The following is a 23,122-nucleotide window of genomic DNA, read 5'->3' on the forward strand; positions in this document are numbered from 1 at the left end:
TACAGATGTAAAGACGCGAGTTGTTCCAATATCGGATTGTATCCTACACACGATATGATGCAGTCGTTTTTGAGGTTGCATTCCACTAGAACACCCACATGCGTACCATCATCGAATTTGCGCTCCTCGACGTACGGTCATCGAAGAGCAGCTCGCTGAAGCCGTCGAACAACGCTGGAAGTTCTGGCAGTTTTTGCCCTGCGTAACTTTAGGCGAGTCGGCAGAGCGGGCGGCCAAGCGCAGCCGAGCCAATGACGTCGGTTCCGACTGAGCCGTTTTTGGACCGACATTCGACCTTCACGCCAATTTTCATCTTCATCTTCACCTTTCTTTCTCTCTCTTTCTCTCTCTCTCACGCTTTAGCAACACACTCTTCCCCCCCAGGATAAACAAGCTGGGAAGCCTTACGAGGTTTACTTCGAGGTAATTCAGCAATCACCCTCCGGCATGGGAGCGGGCTTGCGCTGATTCGACGAAACTCCCGCTCTCTCCCACCTCCCCCGCCGGGGCTTCGAGCACCCTCCGAGTCCCAATTTGCGGCTTTTCATCACCCCCTCCCGGATCAACCATGGCTCTAATCCAGATGAGGGAGCTGTTGCAGTTCCCCGACAACGGGGACAATGCAACCGACACCGTTATCAACGGCATCCATTTCAACCGCAGCGCGCTGCACCACTTCAACTACACACTCTATTCCAACGGAACACTGTCGAACGGATCGAACTGCTGGCTTGCTTTCCAGATGTACAAACCGATCATGTTTTCCAACGGCACCTTTATCAACGGTACATCGTGCTATTCTCCTATCGAAGGCGTTGGGACGCGAGGCAGTATCGGAATCGCGTTTGCGTCGATGTTCGCTCTCACCATCTTATTCTCGCTGATCAACCTTCGGAAGCACGGCCGGAGATACTTGCCTGTAGATAAGAGATGGAGCTTGGTAGGGCGGAGATGGCAATGGTACTGGATGCTCTTCGTCGGTGCATGTGGAACGATCAGTTGCTTCATGAGCATCGATGTCGATCGGGATTACCTACAAGGCCTTGCGATCATCCTGCAGAGCTTATTCTATTATTTGACGCTTCCAACGGTGTTGGCGGCGGTATGGGAAAGCGTTCGGCATTGGTAGGCTTATTTTGTAATGATGGATTTTGACAGAAGCGAAATTGCTAACTATGATTTAGGGGTTCGTGGCAGGAGCGCCAAATCCAGGACCGCGATAATTTCGCCTTCGCTGCTGAAACGACACGAGAGAAACAGGAATTTTATCTCCCGCTGATATTCTATCTCTTTGCGTTTCTGAATTTCTTCTTAACCATTCCAAGATCGTGGACGAATGTACAGAAGCAGCGGAGCGAAGACCAGCAGGAAAGTTTGGCGAAACCAACCGCAACCGATGGTCGTTTCAAGTCCGCAAGTATTCTGGTGGCTGTCTGCTTGTTCCTCATCTGCTACAGCCTTGGCCACAGCCTATACAGGTATAAACACCGTCCACAGGGACGCGTATGGGTCGCCTTCTACCTAACCATCATACCGTTCAAATTCATCATTACGATCCTTCTTGCTGGGGCACGAATTGGGTTCGGTATTGCATCAGCCTTCAATTGGACTATATCACCCTTGAAATATAACGGTGAACCAGGATGGCTGTATGGACTCGGCTATACTCCTGTTCTGCTTATTCTAATAATCTTGAACATCTACGGCTATCTCGATCGTAACGAGGATAAGGAGCTTATCCGTCAGCGCGTTGAACGTGGTCGTATTGCAGATAACGAACTAGGGATTGACCGGAAGAACAGGAAGCCGCACTGGTGGCACCGATCGAGGACCGACTATACACCTAGTACTCTCGGTCTGGATGCAGATGAAAGATTGCGGACTCTTGTTGCGGAAGTGGGCGGTGGCACGGCGACGAAGAAAAACCTTCAGAAGATGGTTGAAATGGGCGTCCTCAATCCTACCAAGTATAGAGACGATGATCCGCCTGAAGAACTCCCGGCAGAGGAGCCTTCCGCGGAATTTGAATGGCCACGAAAAGACAGATTTGTTGTTATGGATGAAGAGGAAAACAAGCCGGAAGCCTCACAGGGTAACAGTATACCACCAGGCCCGAAACCTGAAGCTTCGCCTACACTAAGCCGTGCGAACAGTCATAACACGGCATTTTCTGGAGAAACACTTACGTCTCAAGCCAAAGCCCATAGAGTCAGAAGCATGTTAGATATCTGAAAACGAGAATGTGGTTGGTATTTGTGATGATCTCGATGTGTATATAGTTTTTATTTTCTTGGGTTTCTTTTTAGCTGATACTCCGGAGCAAAAAGGCGTGTAGGTAGAAACAATATGACTTCATGATTTGACGCTATATTGATGACCGCATGAAGTAGAAGTTAGGTAGCCAGTGCTTATCACGCCGCGGTGGCAGTCCTCTGGGGGATCTTCACTAGTCGTTAAACTCCATCAGGATAGTGGCCGAAACGGCGAAGGGTCAATAAGGATAAACCCCACTGATCGTCAGAGGGAAATGGTATTCCGAGAGCATCCCCGGTTCTCCAGCCACCGTTCCGGCCGGCCTTGTCCGGTAGCGTAGGTGTAGTGCTGCTGCACCAAGAAATTGGCAAGCGAGGAAGTCAAAACTGCAATTTTGATCCAGAGTGCTAGAAATCCCCCTCAATTTTCTTTTTCAAGTAGCATCCGTGAGGCTTGTCCTCGAGTAAAGGTTGTCTCGCGATCTGCGTAAAAACATCAGAGTGCAGACCAGGGACTTTGAAGGACAAACCCCAGACGTACTATAAGTGCAAGGAACAGGGGATAAGAAGGAGAAGGAGAACAAACTGACACATTTCGAGATGATCGACATTTTCGTGGGATGTGACACTGAATTTAAGATTTTTAGGATTTTCTCCGCTACTTATGTGTCTTATCACATGCCGTGGGAGAGTCGACCCAGATTTCTTGTGTTTTAGCTATACTTCTCTTTCAAACAGTGAGATAGCATTCCTGATACCTTTTTAAGGGCATGTTTATGTTGGGTTTGTGAATCCTGGTGAGGTTTGTTGGGCTCTTTGCGGGTTGTGCTCTTACGGAAGAATTATCCGGGCTGTCACCCTTGCTCCTCTTGACCGAACAAGCATCGCAGAACAAGCATTCGAACGCGGTTTAACAAAGACTCCCCTGGCAGACCCTTCAAAGTCCCTGTTACCATGAACGCTTTGCTGCATATATGTGGTGTTGAAACCCTTGTATGACCCTATTAGAATCAGGAAGGCCAGGGATCGCAATGGATTATTCAGTCTTCAAGAATACAAAAGCAAGGATCGCCATCATCCTTCTTGCACCTGTTTTATCCGCGGGTAATTTGTAAAGAGCAATTACAAGACTTGTCTGGATGCAAATTCCAATGTGGCCATTTAGTAATGGTTATGTACGGACATGGGATCTCTTGGCCTGCCTCGACGGGCATGTACACATACACGTTATATGTATATACAACAAGGGTATAGAGGAAAGATGGCGCGATTGGAGGTCGGCCCAAAGGCGAATAGCCGCCATAGAAACTTCGAGGATGCAGGGGCAGAGTGTAATGTCATCCATATTACTTCGGAATTACTTTCTGAAAACCTCCGTAACCACATGGGCCCATCTTACACAATCGGCCCGTAAGCAGGAGAGAGACCCGGTGAGGACCACCTGGGATAATCCACTGGAAAGGCAAAGAAGTTCCCCTTAACATTTTTTTTTTGGGGGGGGGGGGGGGGGGGGGGGGGGGGTGAGATATGAGATGCACCTTGAACGCCCGTGAAAATAGTGAGCGAGAACACGGTCAATTCCGATCCGCTTTTATCCTTCTGACCTCCAGAGCGCCTGGTAAACATCTCATTCAATAGCGAATTAAAACGCAAGAAGGAAAAAAAAAAAAAAAAAAAAAGGAGCTTATGCATGACCAGCCTGACCTTTTAAATGCTTAACAAACCCAAACGAAACCGCTAAACGGAATGGAAAAGAAAATAAAATGGGTGATGGAAAAAAGGGGGAGGGGTTAGAAGTAGGGTATACAAACTGCGTAATAGATGTCGTAAAATAAAAAAGAATAACCATTCCGACAGTTGAAGATGAAATCCTTGACATAAAGGCTTTTTTTTTAAAAGGTCAATCCACTCTACGGGGTGAACGTGGGGGTCATGCAGAGAAGACTCTGTCCAGCTGCCTTAGAGCTCTCATGTCCTCTCCAAAGCCAATCTTATCGCTTGGAATGTCCTTTGGCCCATCAACTTGCCCGGTCCCGGGCTTGGTGGGTGTGCCGAACTCGCTCTTGACGTGCTCAGAATTAGGCGGCGGAGCTGTCGTAGGGATGGCCGGGGTTTGCACCGAATTCACAAGTGCATTGATGCTGGGCACGACATTCGCTGACGACGTAGAATCTGATGCTTTACGCACGCCATTGACTGGAGAGCCAGCTACTGAAGCTTTCATGGGAGACTGAGCCGACTGCGAGCCATTTCTCATGTCGCCGATATGATCAACTCTCGAGGCCGCGATGCGCGAGTCAGCTTCAGTCGGTGGAGTAGCAGGGTGCGAATTTCGGGCGTGTGGGTTGCTGGAGTCGTGACGGGGGATAATCGGGGAATGGCCTTGCCCGTAATAAGGGACACCATGCGGAGGCATGGGGCCAGCGTTGGGGTGCATGTGTGGAGGCATGGTTGCCTGTTCAGCCGGATGGATCAACCTGTCATACGGAGAAGGGTAGCCTGGAGGAGGATGCGCGTAAGCTGGGTGATGACCGTAGGGGAAATGTGGATGCCCGTTAGGACCCAATGGAGGCAGATAATTCGGAACGTATGGTATAACGGAGACGTGTGACGGCCCGAGCAAAGGTGGCGGGGACCAAGCGTAGGGGGAAGAAGCGTATGGATGATGGGGAGGGCCACGGCCGTAGGCCATTGGCGGAGGAACAGCTAACGCAGCGCCCCCCATGGGCCCACGAGTCACCACAGGTAGGTTTTGTTGGTCGTTAACGCTGGACTCTGGGTAGAGCCCCTTTTGGGGTCGGATTGACCGCAAAGCTGGATCGGTCGAGGGTTGATTTAGGCCGGGGGCGTTGGGATGTGATCGCGCATAGTAACTGATGAGATGTAGATGTTGACCCGTGGAAGTGGTGATGCTAAACGACTGCTTCATCAGCCCGTCCGGCTTGTAACGGTACCCATCTGGACCTTCTTCGCCACCATCTGCTTGATCCTCATCGCTTCCTCTGTTGCTTTCTGGTGTTTTCCCAGCCCTTGACGACGAGTGGCCGCCTCGCTTGCCTTCCATCTCTCGGTATGTCAAAAAACTTCCGGACACCCTGCTGGCGCTCCATGACTTTCCATCTGTCCATCGCCTCATTCCGGCTTCTCTTTCGTCCCAGACAAAGACGGATCCCGATTTTATTGATTGCCGTTCTTTTTCCGATAACCTTCTCTGGACACGGGGCAGAAGACCAAGCCGACATGCCTCGAAAAGGATGATCGCGTCCGCCGGGGTGCGGACATGTCCATGATAGGTTTCCATTTTGCCGAATATCAGACCTATCCGGTCGAACAGGAGCCCTGGTGTTTTGAGTCGCAATCTTCGTTTGGGTTTATCCAACCCAGACAAGTTGATCGTTCATAGATCTAGTCGAATTCAAACAATGGGTTGTTGGGCCCTGCACGCCAACCGTAAGGCTGGATCTAGACTGACGACGGCTGTTAGCTTCGAGAGAGGGGAAAAAAAAAAAAAAAAAAAAAAAAAAAAAAGGGAAAAAAAGCAGATCTTCAGCAATGAAGTACTGTTGTGCTTTATACCCGGTTCGCAAAAGGTTCGAGCTGGTAAGCTAAGACCGACAAGATAACAGAAGCCCAAGCACTGGCTCTGCGTTACAAAGTTGGAACAATAGGGCGAGATCGCCCAAGTCAATCCACTGGGAACGTTGGGGGATAGCGAACGCCATTCTTGCATGCAACTTACCAACTGTTTTTGCGGAGGATCGGGTACGTTTTGGGGAATTGGAGATATCCTGTTCAGTAAGCTGTAGGCGAAATGTGTCCGAGGCTTTCCAGGTCGGTGTGGTCAAGGGGCGGCTCGGCTAGGTAACAATCGAGGGTTCAAATCGGTGCGAATACGGCGGATTGAAGGAGGGTGCAGAAGCAGAGAGGAGCGAGATGCAGAGAGCGAGGAATGGCGGGAGAAGCGAAGGCTTGCTCTTTTGGTCGGCGGAAGCAATGCCACGTGAGGTACCAGAACCGAATAACTTACGGTACCGAAAGAATGCCAAGATACTAGCTCAAAACTCTAACCTTGCCGTAATGCGCTAGTATTTACCCTGTAAGATTAGACTCTGAATTATGGTTGACGTCGCTTCCAGCTGTTGCGTTGGGGCTCTTTGCTGCACGGCGCTCAACTCCGGACATGCCAGAATGGCCCATGTTGACCCGCTCGTTGCAGCAGCCAAACCAGCAAGAGGAAAAAAAAATTAAAAATAAAAATAAAAATAAAAATAAAATAAGGAGCATAAGAAGGAAAGAAAGATACAAGCAGAGAGGCAGAATCATATGCTCAACATACACATATGGGCTATTTGGAGAAACGAGTGGTGCTCAAGGGCCTTTGAGCCGACGAAGGTCGCTGACGCTGCCTTTCGTCACCATCTGTTTAAGCTTGCAGATAATAATTACTCCGTCAGTACGGAATACTACTTACGGAGAACGGAGTACACAGAGTCAAGAGGACCGCGTACGAAACTTTGACTGTCAGTGACAGCCAAAAGATTCGCGGTGCTAAGACCTCGCCAAGGCTGGAGGCAATCCACACCTTCGCTTGCTATCCCAACGCCGAGGACAAGGCTCGCAGAGAACATATGTAATATTTGTTTTCAGACGGTGACACAATAATCCCCTGGCCAGAGGCGGAACCAGCGGCATGATTGGAATAGCTGCTTTGTGCAGCACGATCGCATTGGCCTCAATTTGTGCCTCTGTGGAGGACTCCGTCCCGTCGCTTGCAAATCCGTGTCCCAGGACGGAGTCATTTTACAACGTTTTGCGATCGACTTCGTATCTCCTTGATGTGACAGGTTGAATCCGTCAGCAGCTAGCAGAACGGCGCATTGCCCCCCGGGGCGGGAATGCTGAACCTAAAATTTCAATATTGGGCTTTTCGCAAACAGAATTAGCACCTTTATGCCCTCCGTATGCACAAGCTTTCGCCTTTTTTTTTGGCCAGCGACTTATGCCATCTGCGGAGTACTTTCCTCCTGGATGAACATTTTAGCTCTGCAAGCATAGCGAGTGGCTGGCACGAGGCCTTTGGTAAGTTCCAGCGTAAAGTTCGCGAGAAACCTGTCTCTTGCCCGAGCTCGGCGTGGCGGGCCAAGTCCCCTCTGTCTATTCGTTCGTTGGATACGGACAGAATGGGCTCTTCTCCACACACTCATAAAGCTTAAGCTTAAAACCTAACTTTCCTCGGCGCCCAAGTTGCACGTCTAGGGAATCCTCTCCGCCCTTCCCAGGCCAGATCACTCTCGGTTGTCCAACCGCTGCTGCGTCAGAGGTGTTTACGGAATGCCCGTGTTTTATATTTATTCTCGTAAGATGTAAAAAAAGAGAAGATAGGAGTTTCACGAGACCTCACCTCTACATCTTTAAAGTATGTATATACAAGGTGACGTACGGAGGAGTACTCGTCATTGTTGAGAAATTTTTTAAAAAATAAAATATAAAATAAAATAAAATAAAATAAATAAAAATTAAAAAAAGGACACGACATTGTCAAGATGTGCACGAGGTGGTCAACCTTGTGGCCTGAAGGACACCACTTTCAAAATTACCGCTAGACACCCGCGCCCCACAGCAGCCGAAGTTTCTTTGGAATCCCTCGGCTCCTTTGGAAGCGCCAAAGAAAAACCTAAAAACCTAAATTAGACTTGGCACCAATGTTTGTTATGTAATGCGTTAATAGTTTAATTTGGAGGGCGCGCAGGCATACTGTAGCTCGCCGCACCCGCAAAAATCGCAAGATGGTTGAGAGACGTGTCGTTGGATGGGGCCTGCGAATGGGCGGACCGGTTCCGGTGGTACAGGGGCGGCGATGGGTCAACGACCCTCTTTGTCAATAGTCGCTCTTACCAGAGGCATTCAAGTCTCAAGTCTAGGGGTGGCAGCTGAAGAGCAGGAGGTTGTGCTTTGTTAGTAAAAATTGTTGCAACTCCACACTCCTGATCGTCGAAGACAGCCCAAGTGTGCAACAATAATAGCACCTAATATATATGAAAGGTTCCACACCAATACCCCTGTATCCAAGTTACGGAGTTCAGACGACGATTGCTCTGTAAAGCAATCATCCTCGTTTCCGAATTATGCAACAAGAATCGTGGCTGAGTGTCCGTTGGATTAAGGTTGCCAATCAGCCGTGTGTCTACGGAGTACTGAAGTGGATGAACAAAGGCGCCACGGCAAATTAATCTTGTCCATGTCTTTTGACTCTTGGCTAACTCCGACAGGCCTGGCCAGGCCTCTCCTTCGCCATCAAACCAATTTTTTGTCCCTCCCCCTGTTGGGGTTTGTCAGAACCGGAGGATTAATCCGCGTACGGCGTACGGCGTACAACGTTTGTGAACCTGCATATTATTGTATACCCCTTGCTTGGAACGAAAAAAAGCACACGACAACATATTTAACCGTATTCGCCGTCCCACAACCGATGATCCAGTACAAGTCTCAAGACAGCGACGGTTTCTCATAGATGACAAAACCCTTCCGCTTACGCACAAAGGCATTATGATTTTCGGGGACCTTGCGTGTCGAAAGTGAGTCCACGCACTGATCTGGGGACCGAAAAGGCGCACACTCAAAACAGCCCCTTGCCATCAATTTCACCAATCAGCGAACAGGAACTCTGGACCGCTGGTAACAAGATACTCCGTACACCCAGCGCCTTGCCTAGGGATTATCTGGGGGAAAGCCAGATCTTCAGATGAGAATGTAAGTACTTGTCAGGCTGAGCTAAAACAGGAGAGTACGAAGTCTTGAAGCTGTGACCGACTCGTATTCTTGTTCTCTTAACGAGGCAAACCGTTTTTGCGAACGATGAGTCAATCGGTGTGATTTGGGATAGAAAGGATGTTCCAACAATTTTTCATTTGTCCATTGCTTAACATTAAAGTCCCTCAAGCATCGAGATCATGCAGCGAATCGTATCATCCGAAGAAACCACGCGCTGGAGTTAGATCCTCCCCACAAAATGAGCTCCCGAGCAAGAACGGAGTACGGAGTACTCCGTATTTGTTAACTGTTGAGTGAAACAGTTATATGAAGGAGGGAGTACCTGTCTCCTTTTACATATAAAATCAGTTTTGAGTCTCGCTGTACTCCATAGTAGCCGGACAGACAAGCAGACAGGCGTAGCATTTCTCTGTCCCACCATTTCCAGACTTCTTGCCAAACCGCCGACAAGTCGGATTCCAAACAAACTCAAAACTTCAACAACCTTTTGAGAGCGAGAATTGGCTTTTGTGCGGCTGACGACTCAGTCGGGCCAACGCAAGACCCTGGCTCGAATGTGACAAGCCGTCGGACAGTTTGAAACATCCTCACATCCGACTGTCAGCACAGCGGCCCTGACTCGCGCCGCTTCCCTCTGCTATCAGTATAGCATCCTGTTCGGGCCGTGACATACTTTCTGCGCTGCAACATGGGTTGACCATACTCAACACGTCTCAACTTACATCCTCGACTCCTTCCCAGGCGCCCGGATTTCACCTCATCGCATTTTTTAAAATTTTGTCCAAGCATTTCCTGCGTCCACTCCTCGCCTGTCTGCTTGGCGACGTGCAGAGGAGCTCGTAAGGGAGGATAAGCATTGATGGTGGAGTACGAAGCACGCTGGACGGACGGGGCCTCCTCAGAGAATTTTCTGTATGGTTCACTAGGCGAACGGGGAACGTGATGCGCGCGTATACGGATTTCCGCCCGGGAAAGGTGGGGACGGTGAGGCTCCAAGCCAAGCTTTCCCGCCCGAAAAGGGGAAAGTCCAGCCCTCGAGCGGATCGGCGACGGGGTGGGGTGCCAAGGAAACCAAGCCGCCAAGCCCGAAAACTTGGCTGTGGTCCGTGTCCTCTCTTGGCGTGAACTGGGAATGCAGTCTTGGCGCGCCGTCGAAGAGGTGCTAAGCTTTTGGCTCTTGTGGTGTGCCATCGCCAAGCGTGGCGCAGATGCACGGCAAAACTCTTTTGGGGGGCGGAAGGGAAGGAAATATGCACACAATTCCCCTAGCAGAACGGTGACCGCAAAAGACTCATCAGCACCTGAAGACAGAGGGAGGAGGGCGCCCGCTGCCTTGAATGTCGCACTGCATTCTGACCGGCAAGCCAGGCTCCTGCATCACGCCCAGCGAGATATCGAACAAGAGGCTGGATCCACCGCAGGAAGCTTTTTGGTCGCCGCACAGTTTAGTATTGTACCCAAATTTGCCAATAGAATCACCGCTTCCCGTTCCACAGCATCGCGGCGACAGAAATATAGTCCTGCGCAGGATGGAGCATCTCTTTTCGTGCGGGCCAATTTTATGCTTCTTTTGCGTGTGGGGCAAGCCCCCCGCCGCTTCCAGCTGAGAGTTTAAATTGAAACCAAGCGAGAGAGCGTGGTAATTTTCAACTCATTTGTGCGGGAACGGATTAAGGTTATTTATTAGGTTTAGATTATGCATACCTGACGCCTGGGCCTGGATCCTTTCCGTGATGGGGTGCGAAAGGGTGACAGGCATGTGCGAACAGGAATTGTTTTGCAAGGGCGTCCTCATGTACAGAGTATGGATGGACGGATGGAAGACTGGTGACCGACCTTCCCCGGAAGGGATCAGGTTTTCCGTTTAATTACGAAATCCCCCCCCTGCAGCAACGGGACGATCGATCAAATTTAGCCCTTTGATCTCATCTTCGGTTGGGCTGTATTGGTCAACTCAACCTTCGATCCGCCAGTGGATCCCCGATCTCTTCTCCCCTATGATAAATCTCGTCGGATGCGTCGGAATCCAACAGAAACACCCAACCCAAAACTCATTAGGGCCAAGGGAAAAATTTCTCTTCGTGGGAGGATTTCTCGGCAAATAATAAAAAAGAAGACCATTTGAGAAATTTTCAACCCCAGAGCGACACTAACTCAATTCAAACCCATAATCCGCCAACGCAGGAAATGGACTCTCGCGCCCCGGAGTATACAGTGGGGGGGGAAGTTCAACGTCACCCCACCCATCGTGAACCTCAGAAATTGGCGACGAATTTCAAGGAAAAGCAGCCAAGCTTGTGGCTTAAGCCCCGCACCCACGTTGCGGTCCACTTTCGCAGTCTCCATCTTGTTGCTTTTTCCCGTTAATGCATCAACGGAGTACAGTATGTACTCCATTTCCGGAGAATGCTCGCGCTGCCTGCCTTTTGCTGCTCCTTGGGAAGAACACTGCCATAGATCCGCAGTGCTCGCTGTTCATGATGTGTCTGTGCGCTTGCAAAGAGAAGGGTCTGATTCCGAGGATTCTATGCCCGAAGATTCCCGCTCGCAGGCTGTGCCTATCTGCAAAAACGCGGCGGAGACTGTCACTGATTAACTACGGGGGTATTGGTCACGATTTTTACCGTTCAGTTATTGCCAGCAGACATAACGTATTACCAATGCTGTTGATTCTCACAACTGCTTCCTTGAGCGAGGCCGCAGAGATCCTCGTATGCGAGACCCATACTCCGTACTCCGAGTACGGAGTATGCTCGGGGTATTGGCTTTTCTTGTTGGTGGCGTCCCGGCCCAACGAACGGGGATTACCTGGAGCAAAAGCCAGAACGCCAACTCAAGGGGGGCGATCATTCGTGATGCTTATATTATTTTCGCGCAAGGAGGTGAAGCTTGACGAGAGTTTGGGTGATCGACGAGATAGTTGATTGACGATTCGATTTCGCTCATTAAACTCGACGCACGTTCCTCTGGTCAACTTTTGTCCAAGTCCCGTTTGTTCAGAGTGCGTAATTTCAGCTGGGTCACGCTACTCATAACTCCATGAGTTGAGATGATTACTGTATTAACTATAGCTTCTTAAGTGATCCCCAAGCGGCGTTACCGAAGATGACGCTGGAGGAAGTTAGGCGACGCTCACGGCGCTGCTGCAGTTGACTTCGCCCAATATTTTCATGTGGATGAAAATAGGCAAAATATTGAACCTCGGAGTGAGTTGTTTCGACGGTGTTGGGAGGGAATTGAAAAACGATCGCCTCATTAAATATGCTACGTTCGCGTCATACCAATATTTGCATTAATTGTTCTTCTCACATTTACTCCACACATATCGTTGTATTTTCCAAATCGAGTTTCTGTCAGTTGGAGAATATGTTCGCCCTATCCTTCCTCTCCTCCCTTCTCTCTCCCGTATTATTCCGCTTTCTATCGGCAGAGCGAACATATCTTTCGTCGTCGACGACAGGCAGATTTCCTTTTACAGTGGCAATATAAAAGATGCCTTTACCAAAATTATCAAGCGAACGCCTAGAATATATTCTTAAAAATGGGTTTCGTTTTTTAAATGCTGCGCCTTCCTAACTACCTCTTAGTTCACAAGTTTATTCACAAAGCAGAGCCCGGTCGCGGAGACGGACGGATCGGACTCCGACGTGGCAGTCAGTTTGACGACCGCAATCAGGGACGCGGATGATTCCGCGGCCACAGCAACGTTGACCGTCGTCGACTCGCCAAACTCAGCTGCGGCGAGTGCGTTTGGCAACTCTACCTTCCAGCCGTCACCCTTCACTGTAGCTTTGAGGCGGTACACATCGGACTTCAGGAACCCCGAGACATCCTGTGGGTGCTCCACCTTTTCTGCGTCGGATGAATAGGAGCCAGTGTTGCGGAGGTTGAATGAGCAGGTCAGTCCCCCGCGGGTTGGTTTGTTGTCCCCGGCGGTTTTGGGTTTTCCCAGGGAGAGACGGGCGCCGTGCTTGTGCGGGTCTTTACCCTGGTCGAGTGATCGGACTGCAGCCGTGTATGAGAGAACGCCCTCTTCGTCGCGGTGAATATCAACGATATAGAAGTGGAGGCGATTAGCTTCATCCTTATATTCGTACTCACTGCCCGAACGGGTGCCAGCATGGAAGAGCGCGTCAGCCAGCTGGCGGTAGTCGCCAATGGTGATCATCACCGGGGTGCCGTCTGGGCGATAGAAGTCGAGGAGCTCAATATCCTGCGGGTTCGCGTCAATGGTCCACTGATAATCGCCGAACGCCTCGGTCCTGGTCTTGCTGATCATGACGCCGGAGTCCGGAGTGAAGGAGTCGGCGCCCATGCGGTCAATCACTTCGAGTTCGTAGTTATCGTAGTCGTTGCCATCGCAGAACGGGTCAGTTTCAATATCGCAATGTGGTGAGTTGTCTGCATCCATGACGATGCGAACACCGATCAGTTCCGACTCCCCTGGGTTTATCGCACGGGCTGTAACACGGGCAACGATAAGGCCCGAGTCGGCCAGCGCCTCGCGCGACACGTGAAGAATACTCTTATCGTCGACCAATCCAAGCTTAGCCTTGTCACGAACAGTGTGCAGCGACCCCATAGAGCTTCCCTGCACTGGTGGTACCTGCCAGCGAGAGTGTGGTCCTCCAGGGCCGTTGAAAGATCCTCGAGACATCATTGACCACGGTCCGGTATACGAGCGGCGAATCGGGTTGCCGTACGGATTGTTGTAGTTATCTCCAATATTGAGCAAGTGCGTGAGTTCGTGTGCGAATGTGCCCATGCCAGAGCTCTCAGCCTGCGTGGATGAGCCGTCGCCAGCGTTAGGCCAGATTGTTGAGGCGGACGCCCATGATGTCCACTCAACATATCGGGTGCGCGCGTAATTGGTGTGTGATCCATTGCCATTCTTAGGGGGGCCGAACTCATCGGTGACATCCTCTGGTGTTTGAAATTTCATTTCGCCAAATTCCTGCCAAGTGGCAGACTCGTCCTGGCCAGCCGAAAGGATGAAAACAAGCTCAAAGGAGTCGGCTTTCTCGTCACCGACATCCTCACGCCAGGCACGGAGCGCATCTCCACGAATCTCGATGTTACATGCGCCTTCCACTGGGCATGCGCCCAGGTTCATTCTGTCACTAATTCCGTACTGATATGACAGCAAGGGCAGCCGGTAGACACCAAACGCTGTCAGATCAACACCGTAACGGCCGCCCGAATCGCCCATCCAGTACTCATGGAGGGTATGTCCCATGTTGAGCTCGCCGGGCTTATTGAGGAAGTCACGGTAGAATGCGGTTACATCTTCGCGCTTTATATTGGCCGCACTCGGTTGCGGATTGCCGAAGGGGTCTGAATGAGGCTCCCTGGTGACGGTGAACTCCTTGTCTGAGTAGTCGACAGTGACGAGGGCGATGTTGAAATTGCGAACGGAGCCCTTTCTGGACGGATCAGCCCAATTGGTACCAGGAGGAGTTCGCCAATCGTCCCAGGTCATATTGTCCGGGTTGACCCAGTTTTGAGGGTCGAGGACGGCGAATGGGTCAGTTTGTCCATTCCGATCTTGCTGCTGGTCGCTGCGGCGGTAGCCTGGCGCAGCGCTCGCGGGAAGGACCAGTAAGATGCTGGTCAGAGTGGCCGCCAGGCGCCCGTGGCGGCCGGAGGGCTTCAGGAGCTGCATGCTTTTTCTTCAATGACAATGAAGCACTGCGCCAAAGAGAAGTCGCCCTGTCAGAGCACAGGGTTAGGAAACGCACACTGATAGGGGACGGTGTCGGGCCGACCTTATTTTTATAGGAATCCACGTAGCCCCTCAAAGATGAAGAGCATCGTAGGTAATATTCTAGTTCGCAAGCTCTGGAATTACGGCTTGTTCGACGATCCTTGCTGTCTGCTGCATGGCGATGGGTCTTTTTTCAGGGCAAGGTCAGGTCCGTCCCCGACTGCAAGCGTCGGCCGAAGATCAGCACAACCCAAGAATACTACCTGCTGCATGAGGAAGCGGAGAACAAGCGAAAAGGACCAGGATGCCCTGTCGCCTGTCGTCACTAGCTTCCCTAGATTCGGAGATAACTCTTGTTCGACTCTCAACGCATTCTCAAGCAGGACGGGTTTGCTCGAGAGCAAGAGCCGTCAGGGACCGAGATCTAACGGGGCTGGGACATCGATGTAGGGGGTGGCCAGAAATAAAGCCGTGCTGCAGGAAATGGAGATGACTTGTGCTACAAAAAGCATTTGTTCGTATTGCTCTGTCTTTTAACGAACTGTGCTGCCGTCTCCATCGCGGCAAGGATCGGAGTGGAGTGCCGCAGAGTCATGACAGAACGCGGAGTACGAAGTAAGTAGGTAGTAAGATGAGAGTTCAACCCCTCACGACCGTCGATGGGGCTTCGTTATATTTTAAATGGTAGATGTTTATTCCGCCGTCGGTCTCAGTGCCAACCGGACCCCGTCTGCTCGCGGCAAGTTCACCGTCGGGTGCCTGTACGAGTCGCATTCGTGCAGGGGGGTGAAGAACGCGAGTGAGACCCCGCCCCGGACCCTCGACCGACAACTGTGCTTCTGCGCCGACAGCAGCATGGTCTCGACAGGGTTCGACGGCAGCAGAGCGACCAAGTTCCCCAGAGCCCTCTCTCTCCACTCGCAGCCGTTCGAAGCTGAGATCCTGGCGCCACGTCTCCTCCACGCTATCCTGGCGTTCGGGCTGTCGTGAGTTGCTTAGCTCCGTCCAGACGAGAAGCTTAGACGATCTGCCGGCCGAATAAACACTCTCCCTCTCGCATGAAATCCGATGGAGCGGCACGAAGAAAGAGTTTCTGCTATCGCTTCGCGAGTCAAGCAGTTCCACGCCAGCAATCGGCCGTTTCGCATCTACCATGGCTCCACGAACAGCACCAGGCAGTCCCAGCACTGGGAGGACAACACCGTTGATGTTAGTAAGCTGTCTAACGTCCTCCGCGTTGACAAAGAGGAGAAATTGGCTGTGGTGGAGCCTAATGTACCCATGGACAAGTTGGTCGAATGCACCCTGCAGCATGGCTTGATACCTCCGGTGGTGATGGAGTTCCCCGGAATCACCGTGGGCGGAGGCTTCTCTGGAACTTCCGGGGAGAGCAGCTCCTTCAAACACGGGCTCTTCGAACAAACTATCATGGCGATTGAGATGGTTCTGGGTAATGGAGAAGTCGTCCGTGCCTCGAGCACACAGAACTCGGACCTCCTCTATGGCGCCGCATCATCCTACGGAACATTGGGTGTCATCACGCTTCTCGAACTCAAGTTAATTGAAGCGAGAAAATACGTGGAACTCGAGTATCGCCCCGTAGATGGCTTGGAGACAATGATCCAAGCTTTCAAAACCGCTAGGTCTGATCCCTCAACCCATTATTTGGATGGCATCCTTTTTGCAAAGGACCGTGGAGTCGTTTGCGTAGGACGGCTGTCGGATGATCCTGCAGACGGTTCACCCATTCAGCATTTCACCCGTGCTACAGATCCTTGGTTCTACCTCCACGCAGAAAGAATCAACAAACGACAGCGTAACCAGCCGGTCTCGGAAGCTATTCCAATCAACGACTATCTCTTCCGCTACGATCGTGGAGCATTCTGGGGTGGCTACTTCGCCTTTCGATACTTTATAACCCCATTTAACCGTGTTACCCGCTGGGCTTTGGACCGCTTTATGCGTCCTCGAGTCATGTATCACGCCCTTCACAAGAGTGGGCTCGCGATGCAATCCATCGTGCAAGACGTGGCTGTCCCTTACGAGAATGCCCTAGACTTACTTGACTACTTAGACCATGCTGTAGGTTGCTATCCCCTCTGGTTGTGCCCTATCTCTTTGGCAGACCATCGCGGTCCCTGGTCCATGATGGCTCTAAGCCAGCAGCAGGGTTTGAATCCCAGCAAGATGCTGCTAAACTTTGGCGTTTGGTGCTCGGCCTCGCCAAATCGAGAGAAATTCGTGGCATTAAACCGTGATATTGAGCACAAGGTTCAGGAGTTGAACGGATTGAAGTGCTTATATGCACATGCTTACTACACCGAAGATGAATTCTGGTCGATATACGATCGGAAGTCGTATGATAAACTTCGAAGCATATACCACGCTGACCATCTCCCAAGCATTTATGATAAAGTAACCGTCAACTTCGCTGCAGAGCAGAGAGCCCTAGCAGAATCGTGGGCCATTTGGATAAAGAGTTTATTCTGGAGCATTTGGCCGCTTCGTGGGGTGTACGGGGTCCTGCATGTTATCCTAAGACATGGCTACATGCTACAGCGAGGAAATCAGAGAAGAGATACTTGAAACGGATGACCTGTTCAAAGAATCGATGATTGCTAGCTGCACAACCGGCCGCATAATATTCTGTCCTTTTTCTCTAACCGCATATCTTACACTCTACTATATATAACTATGGAACATGGGGCATATCTAGGCATGGAGTTCGGGTTGAAAAACGTAGGGACGCCGTTCAACAATCGGCTTTTCCAAAGTATCTTGGGAAGGGGACAACGTCCCGGATACTCCCCACGCCCGTTAAATAACTCAAAAACCTATCGAATCCAAGTCCAAACCCGCCATGGGGCGCACTGCCCCATCGTCTCAGGTCGGCATACCATCGGAGCGAGCCCAAGTTTTCGTCTGGTCGTAAGAAGGGATACGTCATGTCATCGGAGGCAGCAGATGAGCCCTCATTACGTCGAGCCCTGAGCATCTCGTGCTCACGCATATTCTGGATCAGATTCTCTAATCTATGCTCACGCAGAGAACCACCAACAACTTCACAGACTTTCGGCATGATGAGATCAAAGCAAGCTACCGTTTCTTTTTCCGGATCCGTGGATTGCGTGGCAGAAGGAGCCATATAAAACGGCTTCAGGGCTTTCGGATAATCAGTGATAAAGATCGGTGCGCCGTTGCCCACAGTAGAGACTAGGTGTTTTTCGTGTTCGACCTGGATTCCTGCAGGCCACGAGGGACAGGACTTAAATTCTACTTTGTCCGATTTCATAGACGCGTTCTGCAACAATTCAATCGCTTCCGTGTATGTAATTCTCGGCCACGTAGCAGCACCCATCAGGCCTTTCCAGCGCTCAGTCACCTCGGAATTGACAACCGTTCGACCGGATTCTCCTGATCGCTTCGCAGTGAAGAGCTCTCGTGCCACGGGAGTATTGTATAGTTTTTCCGTCAACTCGCGAATAAACGACTCCACGAATTTTGTCAATTCATCCAAATCGTTCACAAAATTCAACTCCGCCTCAAGCATGTAGAACTCGCTTAAATGTCTCGGCGTATCACTTTTCTCAGCGCGAAACGTAGGCGACAGCGTCCATACATTGCCCAGGTCCGCGGCATAAGCTTCCAGGTGGAGTTGTGAGGAGACGGTGAGATATTTGGGTGCGCGGAAGTATTCTTCATCTTCGCCTTCAGCAGCGGCTTCGCGCGGGCTCACTCTGAAAACTTCACCAGCGCCTTCACAATCCGATGACGTGATTAGGGGCGGCTGGACCTGGATGAAGTTTAAACCTGGGCGCGAGTGAAAGACGTTCGTAGCTTGGTATATACATTCTGAACGGAAACGGGAGAGGAGGGAGTTGAAAGGAGTTCTGAATCGTAGATGGGGAATTGTTCGGAGGAAGTCTTGACTGTGGTATTTCTTTTGGATTGGATATGTCTGTAGTTCGGTTAATGATTATCAAGACCCTGTCAAAAAAAAAAAAAAAAAAAAAAAAAAAAAAAAGAAACAGGAATGGACTAACCTGAGGATCTGCTTCTCCAACAAGCTTCACATCAGTAGCTTTTAACTCATGGCTCTGATTTCTACCGGGAGACGGAGTCCAAACACCGGATATCTCAACAGCTCCTCCAGTCGTTAAACTAAAACCGAACCCACCCCAGTATTAGCCATTCTCAGCAGCTCAAACCACGCTCAATTGAGCCGGACAAGATCGCGCGAAAGAAAAAGGGTACTCACTCCGCAGCTTGCTCCGGCGACAAAATAGCCTGCACAGGCTGAATCGTCGACCCGTCCGAGATCTCTGCAAACGCCCAGTGTTTCTGCTTACGCACCGATCGCACCAGCCCTCGAATAACCACCTCGCGGTGGTCCAGGGAGGTATTGTCGCTCAGGGAAGGCTGGGAGGCTTCAAACAGCTGGGCGCATCGCAGAGCAAGGGGACCTGGGGGTGTGGAGTTGAGTTTCGGGGTGGAGGTTGACAGGCAGCGCCGCCATGACCGCATTGCTAAATTGGCCTTTCAATTGAGCAGCGAGGGTTCAAAGAAAATCATGACTCGCCCGACTGGCTTCTCCTCGCGCGCGTTCGACCTTGTTTGGCGTGGTCCATCCACACGCAGGCTTGGCGGGTTTGACTTCGTGAATAGAGTTTCGTGGACGACCTTGGAGGAACTGCAAGGGCAACGTGCGGGCAAAGCAGGAGTCTTATGTTGTTGTGAAAGAATATGATGATCACCTCTCTACTTAAATATGGCACGACGATATCTACTTGGAGGAAAATCCACATTCTCGGAATTGAATCGCAAAACTAAAAGTTCTCATATACATTGAAATGGCAAACAAATTCGAAAGAGAAATCATGGGCCAGAAATTCGCATGGAAGCCAACAAGGACTCGCAATTATCCTGGGCTAACGCCTCCACCGAACAACCATGTAGACAAGAAAACGACTCAAGTGCGCGTCGGTCGCCGTTCGTAAGCCTTTCTCTCCTCTTCGATCAGTTCAATTGCCTCATTGATATTACCGTGGGCAGCTTCGGCATATACCCGGAGCCTTGCAGTACTTCGATTCTCGCCGGAGTACCCCAGTGAGACGAGATTGTTGACGCAGGCGTTGATATCCTCGTGCAGGACTGGAGACCAGGCATCGCTGAAAGGGTTGTGATTGTTGGGCAAATACGTGCTCGCTTGGGGCTCAGGTGGGAAGCTTCCCGGGGTATTATAACTTTGTTCAAGTGGCGGAGCATGCGATGAATGCGGGCGTCCGTGAGTGGCGTAAGGGTGGTATCTGTCATTCGCAATCAGCGGATGGGGGTGGGGGTGGGGAGATGAGGGACGCTGTCCAAATAATGGTGTAAACGGGCTTGATAATCTGGGCCTAGTGAGGTTTTGCGGCTCGTTTACATCGGGACGGTGAAGTGCTGGAAATCCCTGGCGTGCAGCACCAGAGATATTTCTGTTTTGCTCTCGAGGCCAGGAACCAGGAAGTTTGTCTGGAACTGGAGGCGGTAAAGGTCCTCGCTCGTGTGTAGACATTGCCGATGAGCCCTGTGTTGGTGGCTGCTGACTGGAGGCCCCTGTGGGTTGCAAAAGGTTAGAGATTTTTATGCTGTCGGCCGAATCGTGTTGCCCTGAATCTCGACGAGATTCGTGACCGCCAGGATTACTTCTAGAGAATGCTGGATGGCCAAGCAACGTAGACAGAGGCGGATATCGTGTCGAGAAATCACTGGTTATATCCTCTGAATCTGCAAGTGTTGGTGGGCGAGGATCGGCCGGGCCTGAGCGAGTGTGCTCGCGGCGGCGGTTAGAAGTTCTATCATATACAGTTCGTCTGCGGAGGATGTGATCGCCTGTTCGTACACGATCAGGCCGCGAATTACCATCCTGGGTGCTATCATGATTTCTCCGCTTTGAAGATAATGCACCAAGAGAGTTCGCACGTCGGACTTTTGCGGAATGGGAATTTTCATTATTCGAGGCATCGAAGGTTACGTTTGGACAGCTCCTTTGGGAATCATGACCCCCGATCTGGTCTGCGCCCCTGGACTGGCGATGTGGAGTATTGTCGCGAGTTGGATGTAGGAGGACGTCAGAGGCACCGGCATTCCCAGAACTCGACTCTTCTAGCGGAGAAACCCTTGCCGACGGAGAATCACTGGGTCTGTCGGCGGGTGCGTCTTGGCTGTATTCAAGATTGATACCCTGGTCATCAATGACGGAATTCTCAAGAGCCTGTAATGCACCGGCAGCCGCATAGCTGGATGGGAAATGGATATAACCAAAACCAGCATGCCTTCCGGTGGTCGCATCCGTGGGTAGCTTGACCCGGCCCACGAAGCCATGCTTCATAAGGGTAGTCAGAACCGTGGCTTCTCTGGTGGTGGACTTCAAGCCCCCAATGAAGAGAGTATTACGGGAAGTAGATTGGGTTTCAGCAGCATCGAAGTAAGCCTCGATATTAGAGAGGGTATTCTGCGTGATTGAAGCAACATTATCATTACTATCCGGCTGTGGTGAACCATCTTTATGGGCCTGGGATTGTGTTGAATCATTAGGCACTTCCGTGGCTGAAGAAGGATTATGTGTTTTCCGGGTATTTGCTCCATTGTTCACTGAAAACCCAGTTTCGAAAGCAGAAAATAGGGTTTTCCCCATCTCTCCAAGTTCGGATGCAAGACCACGAAGTCCCTCTGCTTGGGCAGCAGCTAACATTTCAGCATGCCGACTTCGAGCCGCCGCTTCTCTCGTAGAGACTGCAGCGTCCTGCACCGCCTTAGCAAGATTTTGGACATGGATCCTCATCGCATTGAGGGCTTCTTGGACCGTGGCTTCAATTTGTGCCGGGACCTGCTGCTGGGCGCTGGATAATCGCTGCTCCACTTCCGGGAGCCTAGACCGCAACTCTGAAGCAAGATGTCCTATTGTGCCCAAGAGTGCCTGCAACGTTTGCCCGACAAGTTCAGCGGCTTTAGGAACAGGCTGTTCTTCTGGTTTCGGGCCTGAGGCTGGTTGCCGGGTCTCTTGCGTAGAGCTCATTGCAGGCTCTGTAGTTGACTTGACAGTGTTCGCTTCAACATTTGCCTCAGATTCGGTGTTTTGTTCGACAAGCTTTGAGAGCTCAGCTTCAAATGCTGCGAGAAGCGATGGCGGTTGTTCTCCGATTGGGGATTCTGCATTCTTTGGTTCTCTTTCAGACAACTCCTTACCATCGCTCTTTGGCTGCGACGCTTGATAGCAACTCCAAAAATTCTGGGCAGCTGTGGGAGCTAAAAGCGGGGACGAGGACTTGGACCAGATATTCCGGGATTTTCGAAACTTGGCACCAGCAGCTTGAGCTTGTTTCCTCCCCTCATCCGTAAGAGACCCGCAGGAAGATGTAGAGCCACACGCCGCTTCAGCTTGATCTTGCGGTGACTTATTCTCTGAAGCAGCCTCAGCCTTTTGAGCGTCCTCGGGCGGCAGCTTAGGTGGATTGCAAGCCTCAAACCAGCGTTTAAGGGGATCATCCGGTATATTATTGAAATTTGAGGGTGGGACGGCGTGAGCTTCATGGGTCTCAGAAACGTTAAGTAGAGGAGACATATGCGACTGTGATGCGCGAGCGCGCGACGAGGTTCTTGCCTGAAACGTCTTCCATGTCTTAATAGAAGATGCTGATTTATTGATATCAAATATATGCATCGGGGAGCCCCCTAGCTGGCCAAGAGGAGACATGACCTGTAGGGCGGATATTCCCGCTGGTGGTTCGTCCAGCCGTTGGGCGAGCTCAAAGGACGATCCTACCTAAATTGGAGGTGAGCATAGGCAACAAATTTGGAAGGATCGCTGGACTGACTGTCACTCTCTCGCCGTCATCGTCATCGATGTAGTGGAGCTGAGCTTCAGGGAATTTAGATATTGTTTCATCGTACTCACTCCTGGATACCTCCACGACACCGTCATAGATCGGATGTGGACTAAGGACTGATTGCCTGTGCCCTTCTTGCACAGTATTGTCGGCACAGCCGGCATGAAGATCTGTTCGATCATGGCCCTCGCTGTCTTTCACACCCAAACTTGCGGCGTGAGCCTGGTCATCAAAAACAGGATCGAGAAGATCCCGAATGCGAAAAGGCTTCAACATTGGTGAATGCAAGCTCCGGAGGCACTTGATATGGTCAATTCTGGAGGAAAGGCTTGGTTCTGTCCTCCTTAAAAGAAGCGACAGCGGAATCTCAGAAAAGTGGCAGCCTAGGACTGCCACGGGCCACACGGGGGTTCCGGTGGCGTCGGAAGAATAGGGAGCCGGACCAAGTGGTGGCTTTGCTCAAAGGTTACCGTTTGCCGATGCCTGTCTGTCGCCTTGAGGACCACCTCACAGGCTCTTGGGAGCAG

At 51.1% G+C, this 23,122-nt stretch overlaps 6 protein-coding genes across 6 annotated transcripts; 2 read left to right on the top strand and 4 right to left on the bottom strand.

Annotated features, from left to right (window-relative positions):
- The first annotated feature begins 328 nt into the window (after positions 1-328).
- Positions 329-2,452, top strand: D8B26_001319 (uncharacterized protein). Its single transcript, XM_003065335.2, has 2 exons — positions 329-1,125; positions 1,185-2,452. Exons 1-2 carry the CDS (start codon positions 569-571, stop codon positions 2,230-2,232), a joined length of 1,605 nt encoding a protein of 534 aa, XP_003065381.2. The 5' UTR covers positions 329-568; the 3' UTR covers positions 2,233-2,452.
- A 1,013-nt stretch (positions 2,453-3,465) lies between these two features.
- Positions 3,466-6,165, bottom strand: D8B26_001320 (uncharacterized protein). The gene is made up of 2 exons (XM_003065336.2): positions 5,992-6,165; positions 3,466-5,719 (listed from the first exon to the last, which is right to left on the bottom strand). The coding sequence occupies exon 2, from the start codon at positions 5,551-5,553 to the stop codon at positions 4,183-4,185; it is 1,371 nt and encodes a 456-aa protein (XP_003065382.1). The 5' UTR covers positions 5,554-5,719; positions 5,992-6,165; the 3' UTR covers positions 3,466-4,182.
- Positions 6,166-11,436: 5,271 nt separating this feature from the next.
- D8B26_001321 (uncharacterized protein) lies at positions 11,437-14,685 on the bottom strand (the record flags this gene model as incomplete). Its single annotated transcript, XM_003065337.2, has 1 exon — positions 11,437-14,685. One exon carries the CDS (start codon positions 14,683-14,685, stop codon positions 12,607-12,609), a length of 2,079 nt encoding a protein of 692 aa, XP_003065383.2. The 3' UTR covers positions 11,437-12,606.
- Positions 14,686-15,795: 1,110 nt separating this feature from the next.
- Positions 15,796-17,406, top strand: D8B26_001322 (uncharacterized protein; the record flags this gene model as incomplete). The annotated part of the gene is made up of 1 exon (XM_003065338.2): positions 15,796-17,406. One exon carries the CDS (start codon positions 15,796-15,798, stop codon positions 17,311-17,313), a length of 1,518 nt encoding a protein of 505 aa, XP_003065384.1. The 3' UTR covers positions 17,314-17,406.
- On the bottom strand, positions 17,398-19,328 carry SLM5 (asparaginyl-tRNA synthetase). Its single transcript, XM_003065339.2, has 3 exons — positions 18,986-19,328; positions 18,771-18,888; positions 17,398-18,685 (listed from the first exon to the last, which is right to left on the bottom strand). Exons 1-3 carry the CDS (start codon positions 19,249-19,251, stop codon positions 17,480-17,482), a joined length of 1,590 nt encoding a protein of 529 aa, XP_003065385.1. The 5' UTR covers positions 19,252-19,328; the 3' UTR covers positions 17,398-17,479.
- Positions 19,329-19,514: 186 nt separating this feature from the next.
- D8B26_001324 (uncharacterized protein) lies at positions 19,515-23,091 on the bottom strand. The gene is made up of 2 exons (XM_003065340.2): positions 22,584-23,091; positions 19,515-22,531 (listed from the first exon to the last, which is right to left on the bottom strand). Exons 1-2 carry the CDS (start codon positions 22,869-22,871, stop codon positions 19,697-19,699), a joined length of 3,123 nt encoding a protein of 1,040 aa, XP_003065386.2. The 5' UTR covers positions 22,872-23,091; the 3' UTR covers positions 19,515-19,696.
- Positions 23,092-23,122: the final 31 nt, after the last annotated feature.

The sequence above is a fragment of the Coccidioides posadasii genome, chromosome 1 (genome assembly GCF_018416015.2).
Source record: "Coccidioides posadasii str. Silveira chromosome 1, complete sequence".
In the NCBI taxonomy this organism is placed as follows: Eukaryota; Fungi; Ascomycota; class Eurotiomycetes; order Onygenales; family Onygenaceae; genus Coccidioides; species Coccidioides posadasii.